At 61.0% G+C, this 22961-nt stretch overlaps 1 protein-coding gene across 1 annotated transcript in view; it reads right to left on the reverse strand.

The window, feature by feature from the left end:
• Positions 1-373: 373 nt before the first annotated feature.
• Positions 374-22961, reverse strand: part of UNC13A (unc-13 homolog A (C. elegans)) — a 45920-nt gene continuing 23332 nt past the window's right edge. The window contains exons 14-46 of the mRNA XM_010581784.1: positions 21978-22056; positions 20644-20649; positions 20265-20336; positions 19742-19961; positions 19264-19491; positions 18841-18982; positions 18270-18439; positions 17704-17819; positions 17437-17600; positions 17030-17180; positions 14931-14999; positions 14707-14796; positions 14407-14541; positions 13960-14093; positions 13669-13754; positions 13289-13415; positions 13105-13201; positions 12820-12963; positions 11725-11808; positions 11363-11440; positions 10994-11082; positions 10685-10837; positions 10414-10537; positions 8784-8789; positions 6861-6899; positions 5754-5783; positions 4485-4541; positions 4221-4301; positions 3942-4089; positions 2820-2876; positions 1201-1293; positions 964-1123; positions 374-662 (exon numbers count right to left, since the gene is read on the reverse strand). Of these exons, the coding sequence (XP_010580086.1) occupies positions 374-662; positions 964-1123; positions 1201-1293; positions 2820-2876; positions 3942-4089; positions 4221-4301; positions 4485-4541; positions 5754-5783; positions 6861-6899; positions 8784-8789; positions 10414-10537; positions 10685-10837; positions 10994-11082; positions 11363-11440; positions 11725-11808; positions 12820-12963; positions 13105-13201; positions 13289-13415; positions 13669-13754; positions 13960-14093; positions 14407-14541; positions 14707-14796; positions 14931-14999; positions 17030-17180; positions 17437-17600; positions 17704-17819; positions 18270-18439; positions 18841-18982; positions 19264-19491; positions 19742-19961; positions 20265-20336; positions 20644-20649; positions 21978-22056 (3718 nt within the window). The remainder of the gene's footprint in view (positions 663-963; positions 1124-1200; positions 1294-2819; positions 2877-3941; positions 4090-4220; positions 4302-4484; positions 4542-5753; positions 5784-6860; positions 6900-8783; positions 8790-10413; positions 10538-10684; positions 10838-10993; positions 11083-11362; positions 11441-11724; positions 11809-12819; positions 12964-13104; positions 13202-13288; positions 13416-13668; positions 13755-13959; positions 14094-14406; positions 14542-14706; positions 14797-14930; positions 15000-17029; positions 17181-17436; positions 17601-17703; positions 17820-18269; positions 18440-18840; positions 18983-19263; positions 19492-19741; positions 19962-20264; positions 20337-20643; positions 20650-21977; positions 22057-22961) is intronic.

Raw genomic sequence — 22961 nt, forward strand, 5'->3', positions numbered from 1 at the left:
TGGGGCTGGGTAGGACAAGGTAGGGTCAGGGATGGGCCAGTAGGGTTCCTCCATCTCAGACAGGCTGGGAAGAAGTAGATCTGTCCCATTGCCCAGTCTGGGGTCCAGTCCTTCCCTACAACCCCACCAGTCCCAGCACCTTCCCATCGGGGTAGGATGGGGGCATGGCCATGCTCTGCACCACTGTCACCCAGCCAGTCTGGCCAAGGGAGGGATGGGGGGTTCTGTCACTGCAGCCATGTCCCCCCCACACCCACACCAGGGCCGGGAAGAAGACTCCTCTTGTGGCCGCTCTTATGGCTTATACATGGCTGGAGGATGCTGTAGAAAAGGGGCCAGGAGTGGGGGGAGAGGGCTGGGGAGTGGAAGGGGTTTAACTGCTGCCCTCCTCAGCCGAGCGTGTGTCCGACTTGAGCTTGACGAACTCCTTGGCCACCTCGTCATTGTTGCGTTGGGAGAGGATGCGGAGGACAGTGAGGCCGGTGTCATCCATGTGGATGCGGCGGCCCAGGGGCAGCCAGCAGGCACAGCCGGGTCGCTGCAGGATATCACGGAGCTGCAGGACAGCGATGCCCACTGTCCGGTCCTCCCGGGCGAAGCAGTAATCCTTCACGCACACCTGCAGCTCGTAGCACTCAGGGCCCGTCTCCGTCCCCAGCGTGCTGCAGGGGGGCAAGGGACAGGCAGTGTTGACATAGGGGGTCATGCTCCCAGGCCCCCTGGCTCTGCGACAGCACCCTATATGGGTGCTGCCTCCCCACTGCCCCTAAAAAAGCCGGTTTTGTTTTTTTTTTTTTTTCCTTTTCCCCAATCCCTGCTTTTACCAATGAGAAAACATTTAAAACATTGCTCGGGGGACAAGCAAACTCACTGGCAGATCCCAGGAAAGGGGGGTTCCCCCACTTGGGGGGACCCCCCCCCCCCAGCCCAGCCCCACATCCCCAGCCCCGTGGTGCTACTCACAACTGGAAGCTCTCATTGTACTTGGGGGCCCAGCTGTTGTTCTTGGATTTGGTGGCAAATTTCCTCTTCTTGTCACTGAGGTGGGGCCCTATGATGTTGACTTCGATGAAGGGCCGGAAGATGCCCGACGTCTGCCACTTGAGGTCGTTCGCGGCCACCACTGCAAGGAGGGAGCACGTGAGGCTTACAGGGCACTGCCACCTGCCAGAGCCTGACATCCCAACCAGCAGAACCCACCTTTGACAGTGACTTTGTGTTCACCAGTGCCAGGATGGGTGAAGAGCTCCACGTGGATGGACACCTCCCCGACAGGGTCATCCACAGCAGAGCCTGTGTGGCAAAGGGAGGAGACATAAGTGCCTGGTCCCCCCGTGTCCCTGACATCCCCTGCCCACCACCAACCCCACTGGAGGAGGCAGGTCACCCACCATGGGGTGGGAAGGGGTGAGCAGTAGGATTTGGCCCAACTTGGCCTCTGCCAAAGAGTTCCGGGGGGACAGCAGCATAGGTGCACAACTCTCAAGGACAGCTGGAGCTGGCACCAGGCTGGGCTGGGGCACGGCAGGACATCCCCAGCACCAGGCTGGCTCCCTGTCATGCCACCCCACATCGGCAGGGCCCAGTGAGCCCCCCCTTGCCCAGGCAGGGGCAGAGGTGCCTGGGTGGGATGGGGCAGGGGACAGTGACCCAGCTCCCCCTACTATAGGCATGGGGGGGGTGTCAGTGCTCCATGCATGGCTACAAGCATGGGCACAGCACCAGGCAGGAGGGACCCAATCCGGCCCTTGTGCCACAGGGCAGCCGTGGCCCTGCCAGGGGCTTGGGGCTGACCTGCTCCCTCTATCTCAGGGACCACATCAAGCCCTGGGGTCTCCGAGCCTGGGGAACTCGGGTGACCTGCGACCAACAGCCCAGCCCACTCCCTCCCCGCCAAGAGCCGTGCATGCACCCATGGGTGAAGGAGGGAGTACAAGGCAGAGGGACAGGCTCCATGAGTCAGACGGGGCTGAGGAGACCAAACCGAGCTCAGCGGAAAGTTCCCAGGGTGGAAATAACAGTGCAAAGGAGGACACATCCCCGTGTGTCACTGCATGGCCCCCAGGACGAGGGTGCCAGGCTGGGGGGGAGACTGGTGATGGCACACTCTCCTCTCCATCCACCTTCATCCTCCGCCCCACCCCAGCACCCCATCCCCCCAGGCACCCGCCACCCGGGCAGTGCCGCATGCTGAGCCGAAATGGAGGCAATGGCGGGTGAGGAGGGGGTGTCTGGGTACGGGAGGCCAAGCATGGGGTGCAGTCCCAGCCCCTCCGGCAGGGTGCGATGGAGGCCAAGCAGGGCCCATGGAGCTGGGCTCATTCCTTACGCCCCGGGGCGGGTGGACGGAGCTCGCCGGAGCAAGGCTAGTAATGGTCCTTCTGGCAGCAGGGTGGATGGGACACGGACATGGTCATGGCCTCCCCTGGGACCACACGTCCCACTGGGACAGCTCCCCAGCTTGCAGGGAGGTCGTGGCAGGTGCCCACCCCCAGTCAGCAGCACTGGGGACAATAGGGGGGTGCCCGCCTTCGCTTGCAAGCTCTGGGCACCCCCATCCCCATGGGACACAGCCCCCCCTCCCTGGTTTGGGGGGTGGTCGATATGGCTGAGCACAGTTCCTCCAAATTCAGCCCAAAGCAGCCCTGGGAGTGTGAGTCTGTGGGCAGAGGGCTCCAGCTCTGCCCACATAAGAGGTTCCCAAGGCCAGCGGTGCTGGGACAGGGCTCCTGGCCACCCCGGCTCACAGTGCCGGGACTGTTACTAGCCCAGGCCGGCGGCAGCAGGCAGGTGCAGGGGCAGGCGAGCGGCACACGTACCCTTCTCAGGATAAATTTCTTCACTAAGGGTAAACCTAATACCTTTCCCACCATGAACTAGTGGGAAGGAGAGAGAAAGAGACAAGAGACAGCACAGAATAGACGAAGAGAGGAGGACGGAGATGACGTGCGTGGGGGACGGGAACAGTGAAAGAGGGGGGAGAAAACAAAGAGAGAGAAAGATCAGATCTCACAGACAGATGGACGGCCAAGCATCTGGACAACACTGCAGCAACACAGGAGTGCCGGGTACCACCCAGCTCTGAGCCCAGGGGGTCCTGAGGCCAGATTGCACCCACCAGACCTAACCCCACGCCCCTGACATGGCTGGCACAGGAGGCACAGACAGGACAGATGTCCCTTACAGGAGACGCACAGACAGCAAACGCACGTCCCACTCCCTAAGGACGCAGACAAGCCTGGCTGGGGCACTATGCGATGGCCCATGACTGCCACCAAGCATCCGTCCCCTCCTCGAGCAGCCAAGGGACAAAATAAAGGGCAGCATTCAGAGCTAAAGATACAATCCTGCCCTGGAAGGTGCCCAGCACCCTGCACTGCATCACTCTGGGATGGGGGACGTGCCTGAGAGGCACCCGGCATCCTGGACAGATCCCAAATCATGGGGTATGTGGGGCACCCAGCGTGCCCAGGACAGGCCCTGGCACTGCATCTGGATCCGGCTGATCCTGCAAGAGGTCTGAGCCCTGGCCAGACTGGCACTGCTTGGCCGAGACCAGCAGCTCCAAGGCAGCACTGGACCAGAGGTGTCTGTGCTAGGTGACAGGGGCCATCCAGAGGGGACAAACACGGTGACGCGTGACCTTCTCCCCCACCCATGGGCCCCATTTCTGTGCCAGCCCAGCCATGCCCTGGCACTGGGGACACAGTCTTCTTGCTGGTGAGGGACTCAGGGGTGCCAGGCTTCTTCTGGGCACCCACAGCCCCTCTTCACCTGCAAATCATGGGAGGTAAAACCCTTCCCTCCCACCCCTCCATGTGCCTGGCTGGGGTCCCCAGCTCCACCAGGACAGAGGCACGGTGGGGCCCTGACCATGGGGCAGCCGTGCCCGTGTGTGGGGATAGGGAGCCCGGGTGGGGGACCAGGGCAATGCGTCCTACCCTGTGAAGCCTGAGTCTGCACAAAGGTTTTGATGAGGAGGTCAGTGGCCTGGGTGTAGAGGGACAGGGCGTAGCGCAGTGACTGCAGGTCGGGGCTCTTCTCCAGGAATGTCTTCTTCAGCCCCACACCGCCGGCGTGGAAGTATTGCTGGAGGGGGGAGACGGCCACAGTGTCCTCAGTTGCTCTGCTGGAACTGCCCCCACCCAGCACCCCCCTGGGTTTGTGCTTCAGGGCTAGAGCCCTCAGGGGCACCCCTTCGTACCCCAGAGTGCCCTCACCTTGATGGTGTCCAGCGCCAGCTCCACCACTGCACATTGCTTTGGGGTCAGGCTCTTGGCTTCCTCCCGCACCATATGGTCCTGCAGGGCACAAATCCTGCTCTCAGCATGGGACCAGGGCCCCACTCCCCTCGCCCCAGCCGTGCCAGCAAACAAGCATTGGTGGGGTCCTTGCAACAGTGCCAGCCTGCAAAGTGTCACCCACCCCAGCAGAGAGCAGCTCAGACTGCCTGCCCCCACCCAGCCCAGCCTCTCAGCCCTTACCTTCAGCTTAGAGAGCTGCCCCAGCTCCTTCGCTGCATTGAAAATCATCTGCGTGCCCTGCAGAGAACAAACAGACAGGAATGACCCCAGTCAGCGGCCGGGCTGGGGGTGCCATGGCCAGGCTGGGCACACAGTGCCAGGAGCTTGCTGCAGCTCTGGGGACTCCCCCCGGCCCCCCCAAGTTTCAGGGGGCTGGAGAGGTGCTCCTCGGAGAGCCCCAGGGACCACTGGCCATGCCAGGCATGGTAATGCAGGTGCAAGGCTGGCAGCCCCCAGCCCAGCCCCTGAATTCTCAGCACAGGTGTGTGGCTGGGGGCTTGGGGACCTCAGGGCACAACAGCCCCCTGGCATCAGAGACCTCACATCCTGCTCAGCACAAGCAGCTTGGCCCAAGGTGTCCCATCCTGCTCCCTGTGGTGCCCAAGCACCCACTTCTGCATCCGACAGAGCCCGGCACGGCACATCATCGGCACCGCATGGAAAATCATGTGTCGTTGGGGTGGGGGGAGCAGAGGGTGAGTGCAGGGGGACAGTGGGCACAGGAAGGATGCGGCGCAGCCAAGCCAAACACCCCCCTGCCACCTGAACCCATACCCAGTCCCAGCCCCAGGGAGGTTCCCGGCCCCTTTGCACCCCAGGGAACACCACAGATTGGAGCCCCTGGCCACCTTTGCCTGCCCTGTGCCATGCCACCCCCATGGGCAGGGGCCATGAAGCCATTCCATGGGGTCCACTGGCACAGCTCCTGGAGACACAGCCCCGTGGCACAGGCAGATCCCTCTTACCTCCCTGGTCTGGCACCTGCTTACAGGGCTGAGCGCAAGCTCCCCTTCTCAAGCCCTCCAGTGTGCACCATGCAACTGGGTAAACTGGGGCCCAGCAGGGCAGAGCCAGCGATTCCCACTTCCTTCCCCCTCCAGGCACCAGTAGCTCCAGTCCTTCCCAGCAATAAGAAACCCCAGCATCTATCCCACTAATCATTACCTTCTGCAGGGGTCTGGCCCCCCCATGCCCTCATTTTGTACCCCCATTAACCCTTTGTGCTCCCCCACCCAAGTTCTGTCCCATTAATCCTTCCTTTGCTGTCCCCGTCTCCCCCAGCCAGTGAACAGGCTGGGAGCTGGGGACACTGGTATCACCCAAACAGCACGACAGGACACTGTACTGAGCTGGGACCCCCAAAACCCCACAGCGCACGGGACAAGGGACGGGGAGGAGGCGAGAGGAGGGACCAGAGCCAAGTGGGGAGCAGAAGAGCCATGTTCTTACTTCAGTGTGACTGGGCAGCTTCACCCTGCTCTGGAAGAGAACAGCAAGGGACAGTTACTGGTGGCCCCAGCAGCAGCCAGCCGCGGGTCTGGGCCCCCCACATCCCCCAGCCGTGTGGGCTCCGGCCCCGTAGTCTCCTCTGGCTGCGCCCCATTCTCCGCTGGTGCCACTGGTTCAGCACCAGTTCACACCCGCAAAGGCTCAGCCCTGTGCACTTGCTGGTGAACCTGTGATGAGCGTGCCAGGTCTCTTCCTGAGTGGGGGCAGGCTTGCTCCCCACCTTGTTTGGGCCTCGGGAAATAGCAGCAAGTGGAGGAAAGCAGTTTGCCCAGCATGCTCAGCAAACTGAGGCAGGACCAAGTGTCCCTTGTGGGAGGAAGGGGGGAGCCGGCGGGAGCTGCAGGCATTGCCCAGACAGATGCTGGCACGGCTCTTCCCGAGAGCTGCATTTTGGGAGGCAGACTGGAGGGCTGTGCTGGGCCCCCAGTGTGGTGGTGGGGAGCACCCAGACAGAGGGAGAGCCCGTGTGTCTGGAGAAAGCCCTTTGGGCAAGTTTTGGGGCTCAGCAAGCCTTGCTGAAGCCCCCCACATCAGGGGGAAGCGGGCTCAGAGGTCCAGGGGATCTCAGCAGCTCCATGGCCCCCAGTGTGCCCTGCACATCCCCAGCACAGCCCAGTATCCTGGGGGTCACCTTTTCCTGAGCCCCCAGTGGTGGGACAGGTTTTGTGCCTGGGTTCTCCCATGCTTGGGCACCCTGTCCCAGCCAGGCACCTGGAGGGGTGCCGAGTGCTGTGGAGCAGCATCCCCCGTGCCTGCCTGGGGATGGGTAACACCCCACATACCCACCCATGGGGGCTAAACATCACACAACACCCACTCTCTACCCCAGGCAACACACAGAAACAAGTCACTGCCCCCATCCTGCACACAGGCAGCACATCCCGGACAACACGGCACACCTCAACACAACACGCCACGCAGGCAATGGCACATCCAGACAGCACGACAGAGGAAGCACGGACAAGCCTGGACCTCCACAGCAGGCGGGTGTGGGGCCACGAGCGTGGCCACGGGGCAATGACACACACGGAGCCCACAGCTATTTACCTTCTCTGTCCCCTTGCCATGTTTTCTCAAGAGCGTGCCCTGTAGAAGCAATGTCAGAGGTTGAGTGGTGGGGTGGGGGGCCAGCGTGGGACAGGACACAGGGGGTGCGGGGCAAGGCTGGGTATATGGGGTGGCCGCAAGCTGGCGGCAAAGACGTTTCTGAGCTCCGAAAGGACAACCAGCGCCAATGGGGGACTGGTCCCTGTTGGGGTGCTGGGCCCATGGGGGACTGGTCCCCACTGGATACTGGGTTAGTAGGGGACTGGTCCCCTGAGGGATGCTGGGTCAGCGAGGGACTGATGTCTTTGGGGTGCTGGGCCAACTGGTCCCCACTGGAACGCAGGATGTTGCACTGATGGAGATCTTGTCCCCACACTGGGATGCTGGGCTTACTGGTAGCTGGTCCCTGCTGGGATACAGGGATGCTGAGCCCATGGGGGACTGGCCCCCCACTGGGATAAAGGGAGGCAGGAGCCAGCTGGCACTGTGTGTGGGCAGCCTGTTGTGCCCCCACATTCCCCTCCAGCTCTGGCAGATGCTCACAATGCTGGGGAGGGAGAATGGAGGAGAGCTGTGCTTGGGTTTTGCACGCAGAGTTCTGGTCCTTGCAGTGCTGACCCCAGTGACAACCCCACACCGACCCAAGCCCAGCAGTGGCAAGAGAAACAGTGTAAAATGGGGCAGCAGTGCCCATGTGGGGGGGTCCTAACCAGCTTCTTGGGGGGGGAGAGAGGGCTGGGGCATGTCTGAATCAGGAGGGGATAGCAGGGGAGTCAGCTGGCAGGGAAGACTGCAGGAGGGACAAGCAGCACAGTTAGCGCCAAGCAGGGCTGCCAGAAGGATTTCTTGCCCTGGAGGATAACTGAGGCACAGGGTGATGGGTGAACAAGACGACCTTGTACCCTGTAGAGCTGATGCCACCGCAGTCCCCCAGCAGCCTCAGCAAGGCTGGGACATGGGGTCCCCGTGAGGTCTGAGGGGAGGCTCAGGGACCCCCAGGGTCTCTCCAAATGCTGGTGTCGGACACAAAAGGTGTTGGGGGACAGGGGACGGGCGTTTGTCCCCACAGGGACTGGCATCCAGCACCCAACCACCAGTGCCTGTGAAGGTGCCTGTGGTCAAAGCAGGGGTGGGGACAGGATTGGGGAGTGGACATGGCCCTTCCCTTGCACCGTGGGGCATAAGCCCATGGCCACAGACTGAGCAGAAGAGGACAAACAAAAGGAAACTGCTCAGTCAAAGCCATGCAAGGACCCAGCAGCAATGCCAAGAAGGGAATCCAGGAGCCTCGGCTCCCTGGGCCATATCCTGACCAGGGAAAAAGTCTCATAACTTGTGCCAGCAACCTGCCCCACTACTGAGCAACCGGGACAGGGACCATCATGTCCCAGGGAGATGCTCCTCTCCGCAGGCAGGGAAAGCCTCTGCCCTCAGTGCCCACCATAGCCACAGCCCAGCCAGGGCCTCAAGGGGAAATTGAGGCACAAGGGGTCAGGAAGAGCAGCCCTGACTGCCAGGCACACACTGCTCCCCCTGCTCATGTCTCCAGTGGCCTCTCTCACCCTCAGCACGGAGCAAGATGGGATCAGCCTGGGTTTGGCTGTCCCTGATTACATGGCACTGCCCCATCACCATCCCTTCCCACCCCATCACTAACCCTTGCACCTCCCCACATCCAGGCACCACGAATCTGTCCAGGACCTTTCAACCCCCCAAAACCCAGGTGGGGCCACGGGCAAACGCCCACCAGGAGCCAGTGCCAAGCAGGCAGCACGAGGATGGGGACCACAGAGGTGGACCAAGTCGGGAGCCGGAGGAGGGTGTGGGCAGGGCACGGGCAGCCACACAAAACAAAAACCGGCGAGGCCAGGACCGACACACAGCGGACAGACAGACAGACAGACAGGGAGCTGCCGTACTTACAATCATCTGCCATTGAGAGGCGAGCGGAGCAATTGGAGAGAACAACCATGACATGAGTGTCGGCCCCCTCCTCCATCCTCCCCAGCCCCAGCTGCCCCACAGCTAGGTACCAGCCCTGGCCACCCCCCAACTCCCACCAGCCAGGAGGGACAGCAGAGCCATGGGTGTCCCCCATCTGATGTGCCACAGCACTTGGTGTCAATGCCCTGTCACCCGCACCACAGATCTCCACAGCCCTGAAGTGGCCCCATCCCAACCTGCCCAGTCCTTCCTCACTGCAGCAATGGGGCTCTGCCCCAGGGCGACTCAGCTCCAGGGAGCTGACGGACCCCACTCGACATTCAGCTCTGACACGTAGCCCCACGCTGCCAATCTGCCCAGTCACCCCCAGGCTGGAGCCCAGAGCCACCCTGGGCGGTCTGTCCCCTGCTGTAGGGACCAGCCCCAGCACGGCCCCCCAGGAAAATTGCCCAACAGATCCACATGTCCATGCCACCTCCTCTGCCCTCAGCACAGGGCTCGCTGCCTCCAGAACACAGCATAGCCACACGTGGCCGGGAAGGGACAGAGATAGGGACTGGGACGGCAACTGGGACCCAGTGGCAGCAGTGTTCCTGCTAGAATTGGTCACCTCTGGCCAAGAGTGTGCAAGCCTGGCCGGGTATGATGCAGAGCTGACCTGAGCGGGGCTCTGGACTGTGACAAGGTGCCAGTGAGGTGAGGGCTCACAGGTCACCAAAGTGCTGTCCCTTACAGACACAGCATGAAGAGCCCCACAGCCCCAGAAAGGTAACACAGCAGCCGGTGGCTCCAGGGACTGCAAGTAAGAGCCTGAGCCCAGCTTTGTGACAGTGACAAAAGCCACCGAGAGGGACAGATGTGTGGCTGGCTCAGAGCCCTTGGTGTCACCCTTCCCTGCCTGACCCTGAGGGAACAGCCACACTGGGAAGCTTCAGAGTGCATGGCTACGTGTGGGGGAGGACAGACACACAGCGATGCAATACGGAGCCTCAAAGCCTGTAGGCAACCTCCCTCTGAGGAGGGACCATTCCCTGGGCTTCGCTCTGATCCTCTAGAGCCTGTTCAGCCCATGAGCAAGGAAGAGTTCAGCCCTGCTGCAGGGACATACCCCCCCATACCCACATCACCCCCATCCCCGCAAAGCCAGCCCCTGCTCCCCAGGCAACCCCAGCCCCACAGCAAGGCCGATATACCGTGGCTCCCCACACTCCAGGAGCTTCCCGATTCACCTCCTGGCACAGGGACCGTGCCTACAGCCAGTGCTGACGAGCATGGCATGGGATGCTGCCCCAGCTCAGAGGGAAGAATGGAGAGGAAAGGACCAGCGCCCCTTTTGGTGCCATGATGGAGATGGCAGGAAGGTCCTTTGGCAAAGCCAGGCAAGAGGGTGCTGGGCTGCACCAGGCACCTGGGTCAAGGATGACCTTTCTCTCCTCCATCCCTTCCCTGGCCATGAGCTAGGGGCAGGTTTGGGGAGGCCACCAAAGTCCCCACCCCCTCAGCAGCCAGCATGGGCACCTGGCCATCAGTGTCCCACACTGGCCTCAATCAGCCACCTGTGTCTCAGCTGCAGGGTCCCCTGTCCCTGGTCCCCCTCTCCATCACTCACCGTCTGGTCAGTGAGCGGGGGCAGGACGATGGTCTTCTCCATCGTGTTCATCACCAGCTTCCAGAGCTCCTTCAGCACCCGCTTCAGCACTGTCTTCTCGCAGATCTTGGCAAAGAGCGTCAGGCTGCAGAGAGGGGATGGGGCTGAAGGTCCCGGCATGGCACCCCTGATGCCACCCCTTGCCCGGTCATCCTGACCCTGCAGGTCCCCCACACTCCCCACACGGCAGGCATTGGGGAGGGTGAGGGTCCCTGTTGCCCCCCACACTCACTTGCTGTCCAGGAGGTCCATGATGGGCTGCAGGACGTTGTCGGCATCCTGTGCAACGCTGCTGCAAGTGCTGGCAGGGACATTGCCGGTGCCCTTCACCTGGCCCAGGATGTCACCCATCTGCTTCACACACTCCTCAATGTGCGGCTGGAAACTGGGGACCGCAACACCCAGGCAGCTCAGCATCCCCCACAGCTGCGCCCAGGACCTGCTTGGCCAAGCAGACCCCCCCAGGCTGGCCCCAGCCACAGCTCCTGGACCCCCAAACCTCTCCTTGGCCCACCGCCCACCCCCTCTCTCCCAGGTGTACCTGGTGGCAAAGACTCGGCTCAGCTCATCCAGGACGTTGTTGAGTTTCACCTGCAGTTCCTTGAGGATGTCACTGGCTTCTGTGTCCAGCTGGAGGAAGGACAGGTTGGAGAAGCTGTCAGGGTGCCTGGCCCAGCCCTGGGGGGGGTCTCTGCACCCCAAATGCACCCCTGGGCAGGGGAAACCCATCAGTCATCTGACACAGTGGGAGAGCAGGGTGCCATGGGGTGGGACAGCGTGATCCCATACAGGAGTGAGGAACTGGGGTGTGCTCCCAGCGCCGCAGAGCCAGGGAAGGGCCTGCCTCTGGGGAGAAGGGACTGATACAGCCCCGCCACACGGCTCCCACCTAGAGACCCCCAATACGCACCTCCTTCCCACCCATGGCTTCAAACATCTTCTCAAGCTGGACACGCAGCTGCTGGATGTTGTTCATCAGGATGCAGGGCTGGAGTGGTAGGATGGAGAGGGGAGTCAGCACCAACAAATGTGGCTGGAACAGCTGCCCATTGCCCCAGTTCCCTCCCACCCTGCACTGGGGGACACAAGAACAGCCATGGTACAGAGCCCTGCCTGGCAGCATTTCGGGGACTGCCGTCAGACAGAGACTGAGAGCAGGACCAGCGTCACGAGGACCAGCTCTGGAGCTGAGGTGATGGCTGGGGCCACCGTGTGTGGACAGTCCTGCCTGGCAGCACCAGGCAGGTGCCAAGCAGAAGGGAGATACGTCACCACTTTCTCCTTCTCCTTGGAGCAGTACGAGGCGAAATCCTTGGAGATGATCTCGGCATACTGGAGTAGCACATTGCTGATGGTCTGGAGCCAAACGATGGCAGCGACAAAGACACCCAGACAGCAGCAAAGGGGAAGAAGGAGGGAGAGAAGGAGACCATGAGTCCCACAGCAGTGAAACAACCCAATGCCTGGATACACCCTGACACCCCTAGACCCTCCAGCCCCACAGATGCACCAGGAGCCACATAGGCAGAGCCACTGGAAGCCAGATCCAGCACATCTGGCAGTCGGAGCACAGCACCAGCCAGCTGCTCCCTAAAGAGCAGGGTGCCAAAGAGGACACCAGGCCAGCAGGGTCCTTGGCAGACAGGGCCTGTCCTGCAGTACCCAGCAAGGCAAGCAGGCTGGGCAATAGCAGCCAGGTTCAACTGAGAGTCTGGATCTCCAAGTGAGTCTGCAGTGATGAGACACATCTAAGGTCAAGCTAGGAAGCTTATCTGTGGGCCATCATCACGTTTGGTAAAAGAAGCCAGATTCAGACACAGTCCTGCAATCATTAGCAAAGCCTATGGGAAGATACAACTAAGTCAGAAACTACCAACTCTACTAATGGCCCTAGACTGAGTTTAAATAGGGGCAGGGCTGGGTGTGTGGGTGGAGGCTCCAGGTGAGGCTGTTCAGGGCCATTAAGACCTATCAGTGCCCTCAGGGCCCCGACACCTGTGAGCGGAGCTGTAGGTGTATTTCAGTATTCACTTGATAATGTCCTCACCAGCACAGCTGTGAAGGCATCAGCCATCAAGCCTGCATGCAAATCCCTCCCACACTGCAGAAAGCCAGTGGCATTTAATTAATCTAGATTAATTAACTAATTAATTCATTAATTAGCTAATCTCCTGTGCTAGCAAAGCTGGGAGAGCCACAGGGTCTTTTGGTGGCACATTCGCTTGAGCATTGCTGTTAAGAGGTGGTGTAATGTTTCCCCTGTGCTGCTGCCCACAGCTGGACGGGAGGCAGCAGAGAGAACCCAGGACCCCCAGGGCCAGGGCTGGGACTGTTGGCCCAACGGCCCCCACCCTGGCAGCTGCCCACCTTGGCAAACCTTCGCATGTAGTGCCCAACAATCTGAGGGTCAGGGCACTCAAGCTTCTTGATGATCTCAAAGCTCTGGTTGAGCTGGGAGAAGACGTCCACCACAGAGCAAGAGAAGAGCGCGTGCTCCGATGTCTGCTGGAACTGGAGGAGTGAGAGGCAGTGTCAGCAGAGGGCAGGGAGGGAAGATTTTGGCCCCGATGGGGGCACACTGGGCATCAAGGGACAAACCCCTTATCCACACCAGGCTGTGGCTCTTGTGCCCACTGACAGTCCTGTTCATACCCCATCCTTCTTGTCCCTCTCCAGCGCTCCATGCAGGAAATCCCGTGACACCTCTTCATTCTCATCCAGCCACTGGATAACAAAGGGCTCAAACCAGCTGGAAGAGAAGCCCAACCCTGGTAAGGCCAGCCAGCCCCCAGGGTGCAAGCACCCCCCTCTCCTGCCCCCCAAGAGCTGCACTCACGCAGGGTACTCGGGCACACGGCTCTTGAAGGAGGGCAGCTCGGTGACATACTCGTTGTACAGCCACTTCACCTTGAAGTGCAGGTTCATGTAGTCCGCGCTCTTGCACAGGCGGTGCTTGTCGTGTTCTACACGGGGAAGGCACGTGCGTGCGGGTGTTGCTTCAAGCCCCAAACCTGGGGGGCGGCTGCTCCAAGGGCAGCTCCAAGGATGCCAGGGTAACGGGGTGAAGATGGAAGTGCTTCTTGGGTGGGATATAAGCTAGGCATTGTGTTGATGAGGGGGTGAAATGGGTTTGCCCAGGGAACAGGCGAGGTGGGACCAGAGTGTGGCTCCTGCTTGGTTCCCCCACCTGGCTCAGGGCAGCATGGGGGGACTCACCCTCCATCGCGTACTTCATGTCCTGAGCAAAGAGGTTCCACATCACCTCGGCGCTGATCTTCCCCACGTTCAGTTCCTGGGGGAACCTGGGGCAAGGGGGAAAGCACGGACACGGCGTGGACCAGCCCTCCTCTTGGAGATACATCCCCCCACACCTCCCACCTGCCCCAGTTTCCCCATCTGTAGAATTGGATGTTACAACCCACTTCCAAAGGACTAAAGCTACTGCTGCCACCGTGTGGGCATCCCCCAGGGTGCAAAGCAGGGTCCCCTTTCCCCGCACCTACTCACTGGTTCAGGCAGGGCGTGTAGGAATTCTTGTCCTCCTCGATAATGGAGACTATCAGGGTGATGAGCTTGGACCAGAAGTCCAGGTTTTTGATGCTGGGGCCCTGCTCCTCGGGGGGCACCTCGCCTTTCTTAGTCTGGAGTGATGGGGACACAGCGGAGGCTCCAGTCACCCCACTCGTGGGGCTCGATTTCTTGGCGGGGCTAACGAGGAGGGAGGAGGGCTCTGGGAACACCCTGGAGGCCCCCATGCAGCCCCCCCTTGTCTGGCCCCGGTCTCAACCCCGCACAAGTGGGGCTCAAACCCTGCTCAAGGCTTGGGGCTCATCCTGCATGGGGCTGAGCCCTCTGGAGAGGGACCAGGAGCATTGCACGAAGGAGAAGGGCAGGGGATGGGGAAAGTCAGCGCCCAGCATCCCAGTGCGTCCCAGTTCCCCCCGACCCACGCACCGGGTCCGTCTGGTACTCGCGACTGTACAGTTCGTGACAGTTGTTGAAGATGTACTCGTAGGTGGAGTTGAGGCAGGCTTTCACGCAGTCCTTCACCACCTGGCTGGCTCGTGGGGGGCTCTGCAGCTCCTGGACCTGGGTGTGCGGGGAGAGAGCGGTGCTGGAGGCAGACCCGCAGCCCTGGCCAGCCACCCAGGAGCTACCACGGGGCCAGCACAACCCCAGCCTTGCAAAGAAATGGGGCCAGCGAGGCTCAGGCTCCCCACCAGGGGGATGGGGTGAGTGGGGCCCCAGCAATACCTTCATCCGAAAGAAGGTGATGCTGGTCAGCAAATCCACCGTGGACTTGAGATCCTGCAGCCGTTCGGGACTGCTGGCAGGGAAGTTGTTCTGCCAAAGGGGAAGAAAGGAGCAGAGTTGCACACAAAACTCTCACAGGAGCGAGTGGAGGGGGAGAAAACAGTCACCTGTTGTTTCAGACCTTATTAGAGAGGTTGGAAACTGAGGCATGGCAGGCACCTTACCCGGTACATGGAGAGGTCAATCCGCAGCGAGTTGTGCAGTTGGTCGAGGAGTTTGACAAACCTCTCTTTCTGTGGAGAAACACCCCAGAGCCAGGTAAATGGGGGAAAGGCAGCAGGGACCGTCCCCCCTCCCTGCTGCACCAGCTCTCTCTGCCCCCAACCCAGCCTGTGCTGCCCCCGGCTCATCCCTCTCCTTCCCGCTGTACTGCTGTCCTTCCTTCCCTCCTTCCTTCATCAGAGCCCTCCGGGTGGGCATAGGATGCCGGTGGCGAAGAGCATGTCCTCACTGGTGGCCAGGGCTCACTGGCAGCCATCAACGGCGCAGTACAGCATTGAGAGGCAACACCGTGCATCCCCTTTGCTCTCACTGGCTCTCAGTGCCGGAGCGGGGACCGGCTACTCTATCTGACTTGCCCACTTGAACACTTCCGAGCCTGGGCTCGGGACAGGAGCAGGGAGAGGTGCGCAGGATTGTGCCCCTGGGCTGCATGGCCCCTGGATTGAAGCTTTCAAAGAGCTCAGGAAAAAAGGGCAGGGAAAGAGCAGCTGGGCTTTTGCAGCAGTTGCCCATCTTCGGGGCTGAGCTGCTTTGAGAAAGGCCGGGACGGCCCCCAGGAGTTGGGTGCCTCCATGGGCTCCTCACTCGCCTGACCAGGCTGCATCGAGGGATGTGGGCAGGGAACTGCCCCAGGTAGATGGGCTCCACTGGGGCTGAGTGGCTTTAATTCAGCTCAGCCCAGCTCCTGTCCAGGTTGCATGAGGCAGGAGGATGCAAATCCCACGTCGTCGGGCTGCAGATCGGGTGTCAGAACTGAGGGCAAAGCAACCAGTCTGCCCCAAAAAGCTGTCAGGAGGCGTTTCACTTTGCATCTCTGCCAGGGGGGGCTTTGGACAACCCCGTGGGCTTCCCATGAGAGTCCTGGATTCCCCCCCCAGCACCGGCTGCGCTGGGTCAGGGCTGCCCCACAGGGCTCCGGAGACCCCAGAGCAGCTCCCCATGTCCTGGGTGGGGGGAAGACAGGGGAACGGGACAGGGCAGTGAGTCCTGCACCCGCCTGGCCGCGGCTCAGCCAAGCCCGCAGCCTGCACTGGCAACCGCAAACCTTCGGCGCGCTCGCCCGCCGGAGACGGCAAAGCCAGGCTCTGGGCCGAGACCGTGCGTCCCCGCCACCGAACGGCTGCAGCGCTTTAAAACTGGACACGACGGGTACTCGGGGTTAAAGCGACACGGCCGGGCACTTTAGGACCCAACCTTAGGCTCTCTAAAAAAAGAGAAAGAAACAAGTTTTTAAAACCCTCCACGTTAGAGAAAAGGCGTTTTTTCTTCGTACCATTTCCTCCTCCTGCGTGACCCGGAGGCACAGCTTGCTTGGCTCTAGCTACCCCCTGCAACGGGAACTGGGAAGTGAGCCAAAGCAGCTGCTGCCTGGAGCTGCTCTCGGCCCTGGCTGTGTCCCTGGCTACCCAGCACTTTGCCTGACCCAGGGCTGGGCACTGATCCTGGCTCGACCCTTGTGCATCCAGAGCAATCACCTGCTGCCTTTGGGATGACACGGGGGGAGCCGGGGCAAGAGCTCAGCCCTTCCTCGCCCACATCCCCATGGGCACACCTGGCCCCGGCACAAACTCGCCCCGCTCGCCGCAAGCAAGGCACCCAGCGGGCACCCATGGGTGCTGGCACAGCCAGGCGAGTTTGCAGTGGTCCTGGGGTGCGCCCAAAGTGCACAGGGCCATGCAAAACTCCCGGCGAGCTGCAGGGATGGCTCCTTGCCACCTGCTTGTGATTTTGACACCAAGGTTTCCCCCTCCTCTCACACCGCCGCCCAGCACCCCAGTCCGCTCGGACTTCAGTCGTGGTTTTACCAGAATAATTTGGGGATCAAATTTAGTCCTTCTCCCAGGAAGGTGGTGGCTCTTTTCCTTCCTGCGAAACGGGAGCAGGATGGATTTTGGGGCAAGCAGGGGCTGATCCCCCTGCTGCCCAGCTGCAGTTTGGAGCGGGGTGTTTTGCATGGCCTTTTTTACTCCCCAAGCCCCCCACCCCCTCCCAAGAGAAGAGAGAGAAGAAGGAAGGAGTGTTTACGCACCATCGGACTTACCCCGAAATTGGAAGCGGCAAAGCGGTCGGACGCCGAGACATTGGTAGAAGCCGTGGTGTGGGCATAGTAGGCGTTGATGTTGGCTAGCAGGGTACTCATCACCGCCGGCACCCCCGGGCACATATATTTGGAGGAAAGGCAGGCAAAATGCCTGTAGAGGGAGGCGGAACATGAGGGTGCGGGGCCATAGGAGGGGCTGCCTGTAGGAGGGGGTGCGGGGTTTGGGGTGCATGCACCGAGAAGGGCAGAGAGGGGTGCACGGCTGTGGGCGAGCCAGGGGAACATGTCTGCAGCCATGGTGGGGAGGAGGGTGCAAACGGCTGCAGGGGAGGAAGATGCCAACAGTGACCCCCCCCACCCAGGGCTGGTGCAGCCCCCTTGAGCAGGGTGGAGGGCGAGGGACTCACGTCATGGCCTGGTAGATGGACTCCACTCCGTAACGCATGGCAAACTCATCCACGATCTCCTGCGCCGTCTCATCAAAGTACACCTTCCAGGCGTCATCTCCCTTGGCGTCGGGGATCTTCACCACCCCGTTGTTTTGCAAATCCGTCACAAAGTGGAACAGGTTCTGGAGGTACAAATGAGTCCCGTCAGGTCCCTGGGACCGGTGGTGGCATGGTAGCATTGCTGGGGTGGGGACCATGCCCCCCGCACCTGCCTGGGCTGCTCACCTCATGCAGGCAGGTGTACTGTACGTGGTAGGGAGCCACCTTCTCCTCGCCTTTGATCTCCACGCTGATGTGCAGCCGGATGGCTCCCGACACAGCCGACTTGTCTGTCCGCTTGTCTGCAGGGGTACAGGGAAGGGGATGAGATGTGAGGCTTCCCCAGAGCAACTCTGCTCACCCCTAGCCCCAGAGAGGGGCAGAGGGCTCCAAGCATGGAGGGGTTTTTGGGGCCAGGGCCAGGGGGATGCCCAGCACTAAGTGCAGCCAAGCCAGGGTAAATGCAACCAAGGCACTGCAGAGAGGGATTTGGCCGTATCTCCAGCTGCTACAGAGATGTGGCCTGTCCGTGCCTCAGTTTCCCCTCTGCAGAGGGCCGGTGCTCCAGACTTCCTGGGCAAAGGGTTTTGAGAATGAGCCTGGGGAAACGCTTGATCCCAATGGCTTTCAATATTAAGTGTTTTTAACAGCAGACCCTATACTAATATGCTGAAATAGCCTTCACACCAGGGCTGGCAGCACATCCCCCCGGGACCGCAGGGCCAGCGGGCCATGCTGGGGCAGCCGGTTACCGAGGTTGTACCAGACGTCCATCTCCCCACTCAGGGTCCGGACCTCGATGATCGTCTGGCCCAGGAAATCATCAGACTCCCTCTTGAAGCGTTGCTTGACACGGGACTTGATGTCATCATCTTCGTCCCAGACACGGACCTTGATGCGGTCGGAGGAGTTATGGCACTCGCTGGGGAGGCGAGAAGGGGCAAGCCCCGGGATGAGCAGGGAAACCTTTCCAGCCTCTCCACAGTCTCTGTTTCCCTAAACAAGGGGGACCATCCCAGCACCAGGCAGGAACTGGGGAAGAGAGCAGATGTGGGGGCACCAACCCTCCCCAGTTGGCTTGGCACCATGTCCAGGCAGCCCCAACACAGCCTGGATCAGCCCCCATCGCCAGGAACCAAACCCTTCATGGCACAAAACCAGCAGTCCCAGTGAACCCAGCAGCCCCCCTCCACCCTCAGCTGGGGCAGGATGAGGCCCCAGCTGACTGCCCACCACCCTACAGGGATGTGCTGACAGCCAGCGCAGCGCAGCATGACCGTGAGTGGCCAGGGAGGGGGATGGAGGGGCCAGGGGTGAACTTACAAATGGAAATTCTCCTCCCAGACTGGGTTCAGGTTGCCGTAGATAGTTTTAGTCCTTTTTTTTGTCTTTCCAACCTGGACAGTGACATACGGGTCACTGGAACCCGTCTTATCCTTTGCTTGCAGGCCCTGGGCACAAACGACTGCAGCACAGCATGGCGCAGCACAGCACGCACACCCATCCACACGAGGCACACGCGTGGCACACATAGCAGAGAGAACAGACAGAGAGAGGAGTCAGTGCCACAGCCACACCGAGATCCCCACAACAGGCACCTTGTGTCCCCTGGCAGAGCCCCAGGGGCTGAAGCCGCTTTGCAGGATGAGGGGCAGGAGGGGAGTTGGAGCACACAGCATCCTTGGGCAAGGGGACAGCCACGTGGTCCCCCCCCAGCACTTGGTGCCAGGCACAACCGATGCCTACCCGTGATGCTGATCTTGGCCGACCATTTGGAAGTGCCGTCCAGGACACTCTGCTTCACTGCCTTCATCTGCTGCGTGTGCGTGGTCTTGGTGACCCCAAACACCTCCTGGATCAGCTCAAATATCTCCGGCTTGTTGCGCTCCCGGATCTTCATGCGGTCCTTGAGCACCATGATGATATTCTGGGTCCGGTCCTCTGCTCCGTGCTTGGAGCTCTTCTCCGCTGCCCCTGGGAGAGGACAGCCATGAGTGAGACGGGGCACGGGGGTGCAGGAGCATCCAGGAGAGAGCCGAGAGCTCCCCAAGCCCATTGTGCATGAATGAATTCAAACCTGGAGGGGTCAACACCCTGCCCAGGACAGATCTGCCCGGCTCACCGCTTCCCCCATGCACAAGGCAGGAGTCCAGCTCTCCCCGGGCCTCTCCCTCCTCCCTCTCCAAAGTGAGAAGGGATGAGGCTGCAGGCAACGGCTCCTTACTCTGCAGGCAGTCAGCATTGAGCAGGTCCTGGCACTTCTCGTGACACTTGACGCCACATTCGGCACAGCGCATGCCCTGCCGGGCGATGCCCCAGAGCAGCCCCTCGCACTCGTAGCAGTAAGTGGGGGTGGTGGCCGTCCACACCTCAAAGTTGTGGGGCGTCGTGCAGGAGATGGGGTACACTAAGGCTTGCAGGGTCTTCTTGTAAACATGGTTTTTCTGTGCAAGGACAGAAGAGAGAGGGGGAGAAAAGCTCAGGCAATGTACAGCAGCTGAGCCATGCAGCAGGGTGCAGAGACCCCATCCACGGGTGCTGGGCCACATGCAATGTGACCGCTGGTTGTAGACAAGCAGGGCAGAGGACAACCACCACCATCCCCAGGTGCAGGTGTGAACATCCTGGCTGCTTTGGCATTGCTGGAGGAGGATGTGGTGTGGCACAGACCCCACATACTCGTTTCATCACATCCCCACAGCCCTCCCAGCATGACCACCCACACCCCAGGCAACCCCAACACCTACCAGCTCCTCATTGTTCAAGGTACTTGAGGCCAGCGCGGATGTGATTCCCGCTTTCCTGGACTGGACCAGGGACTGTGGGAAAGAAACACAGTTCCCAAATCCGGCAGAGCATGGGCTGTCCCTCCCACACTCCTTTGAGGTCCCATAAAACACCCAGGACAGACCCCCACCCCAGACAGAGGTGGGTGCTGGCTGCATTGGGCTGGCAGTGGGGACAGCCCAGCTCCCAGTGATGCCAGCACTGCAAAGCACCACCCAGCTGTGCAGTGGGACTGGAACCAGTTCAGCAGCCTGCGGCATTCCCAGTTCAGCCCCAGTGGGGCAGAGCCTCTCGACATGTGTCTGAGAACCTGGGGAGTCTGGGGTGGGGGACACTTACCATTGCCTGCAGGCAGCCAGGGCCAGCAAGGAAGGAATAAAAGGCCGTTAGTGGAAGCCACCTCACAGCAGAGCAAGTCCTGGCCCCTTCCCTGCCGGAACGAGTGGGAATTGGGGCAACACCAACCCCTCACCCAGCACTGGGCCAGTCCCTGGGGGGTTTCTCATGCCAAGCTACAGCACGGGCTGCAGCCTGCCAAATCCCAGCAGAGAAAGGCAGCAGCCCTGCCGGACCCCTGCACTCTGCCCACCCCTTCACCACCCACAACCCAACACCCCAAAACCCCTGACACCAACACAGCACAGTGCAGAAGCATCAGCAGCTGCCTGAGCGGGCTGGGGGGTGAGGGCAGCAAGGGGGGGCCAGCAGGATGGGAGAGGGCAGGCAAATTGGGGAGAGGATGGAGGCACCCTGGGAAGGGCACAAAGTGGAGGTGGCGAGGTGTAGAGAGGGGGAAGGAGGCAAAGGGCACCTAATTCTGGGTGCAAAGGGTGTCTGGTTTCCAAAATTGCTGTCTCTTGTCACCAGGTGGGTGACAGAAGAGTGACTCTGTGCATTACAGCTCAGGGGCTGGATGGGACTCCAGCATGGGCACTGGGCTGTAGCAGCGCAGCGTGATAATGGTGGGGATGGGAGCATAGGGTCTGTGCAGCTCCGAAAAGCCAGCGCTACCCCTCTTCTGGTACATGGGTCCATCTGCTCAGCACCAGCACGGTCCGAGCTGCAGGGAGCCTGTGGCAGGTAGGACAGGAAAGGACCGGGGACGCAGCACCAGTAAAAAAAAGGGAAACCAGACGCAGCCCTGGGAAGCCTTGGGCTGATGCTTGGTGTAGGGACAGGGCCCTGGAGCTCCGTTAAAGAGAAGCACCCTCGGGTGGGGAGAGCCCAGCTGTGTCATCCTCACAGCTCCCCACTGCGAGGTCCAGGGCCAGGAGACCCCCAAAACAGCCTGGGACACCCCCGCCCCCCACCGCCAGGGCTGGAGGAGGCTGGGCAGGCCTGGCCAGCAGCACCCAAGGGTGCTCTCTCTTTAACCCCTCGGACCACGCTCACCAGATCGCTGACTAGAGGGAGAGATTTGCGTCCAGGCTTAATGTCGGGCATGCTGTTAATGCAGCGCAGAAACCTTACTGCCGCCCCCCTGCCGCCAGGGACGGCCAAGCCAGGCCGGAGAAAAGAAAACAGAAAACACAAGCCATGTTAGAGGCAGCTGGGGAGCAGGGCACGGGCGCCCGGCAAGAGCCGGCCAGGGCGGGCGGGCGGCGCAGTCCAGTGGGGCACAGCGGGAGTGAAGCCGGCAGCTGTGTGGTGCAAGGCATTAGGAGGAACCTCACCAAATCGCTAACTAGGGGAATGGGTTTTCGCTTGCGTATGTCCGGCATGCTGTCTATAATGATCAGCCCGCCACCAGGCCTGCAAGAGAGACGAGAGTCAGCGGGGAAGGGGAAACTGAGGCAGGAAGGGCCCCCCTGCTATTGCCCCATGTTCACTTGGGACTTGGTAGACAGGACTGCAGAGCAACCCCCAGGTGGCCTGGGACCCACCCGTGGGACCCCCATCCCCACCACCACCCCGGCCACGGCAGGGATCACCAGACTAAAAGCTGGGGGGAAGGGGATTCTGGCAGAAAACTGTGATTTTCCCCATGTGAAGATATTTTGCTTCAGTGGCGTGACAGTGAAATGCAGGAGAAAAATAGCCCATTTGGCTTAGTTAGCTTTGGCTTTGCAGCGTGGAACAGGAGAGCTGGGGTTTCCCTCTGGGACACTAAAGGTGAGCACCGAGCTGTTCTGCTGCAAGAGAAACCGAGGCAGGAACACCACTTCACAGCCTCCAGCCCTGTCTGCAAGAAAACCCCAGTGTGATCTGGTGGGTTCTCAAGGAAACCTGCCAGGTTCTGCCTGGGTCAGCAGCAGGGCCACCTGCGAGGGGGAGACGGGGGTGAGACCCACAGCCCGTCCGGGTGAGAGGTTCGGGGTCCCCATGGCACCACTCGAGTCCCAGATGGCAGGAGAGAAGTGGGAGCTGCCACCCCAGCTCAGTCTCGTCCCAACCCACTCACCTCCTCGCTTTCCCCCTCGTCAGCGTCTCTCGGGGACACGGAGTGATGCCATCTCTGCTGGCTCCTCCAAAAGCACCGAGCAACCAGCATTCAGCCCCAAAATCTTCCCCCCCCCACATGCCCACAGCTTGGCAACACTTCCCCACGCCAGCCCCCTGACAAGCTTGTTAAGCATATCCTAATGAGGAGGGAAAAGCAGCCCACGAGACCCCGGGGGGGGGGGGGGGGGGGAGACAAAAGGGGGTTCCCCCCAACA

Source organism: Haliaeetus leucocephalus, unplaced genomic scaffold (genome assembly GCF_000737465.1).
Source record: "Haliaeetus leucocephalus isolate CR32 unplaced genomic scaffold, Haliaeetus_leucocephalus-4.0 Scaffold76, whole genome shotgun sequence".
Lineage (NCBI taxonomy): Eukaryota > Metazoa > Chordata > Aves > Accipitriformes > Accipitridae > Haliaeetus > Haliaeetus leucocephalus.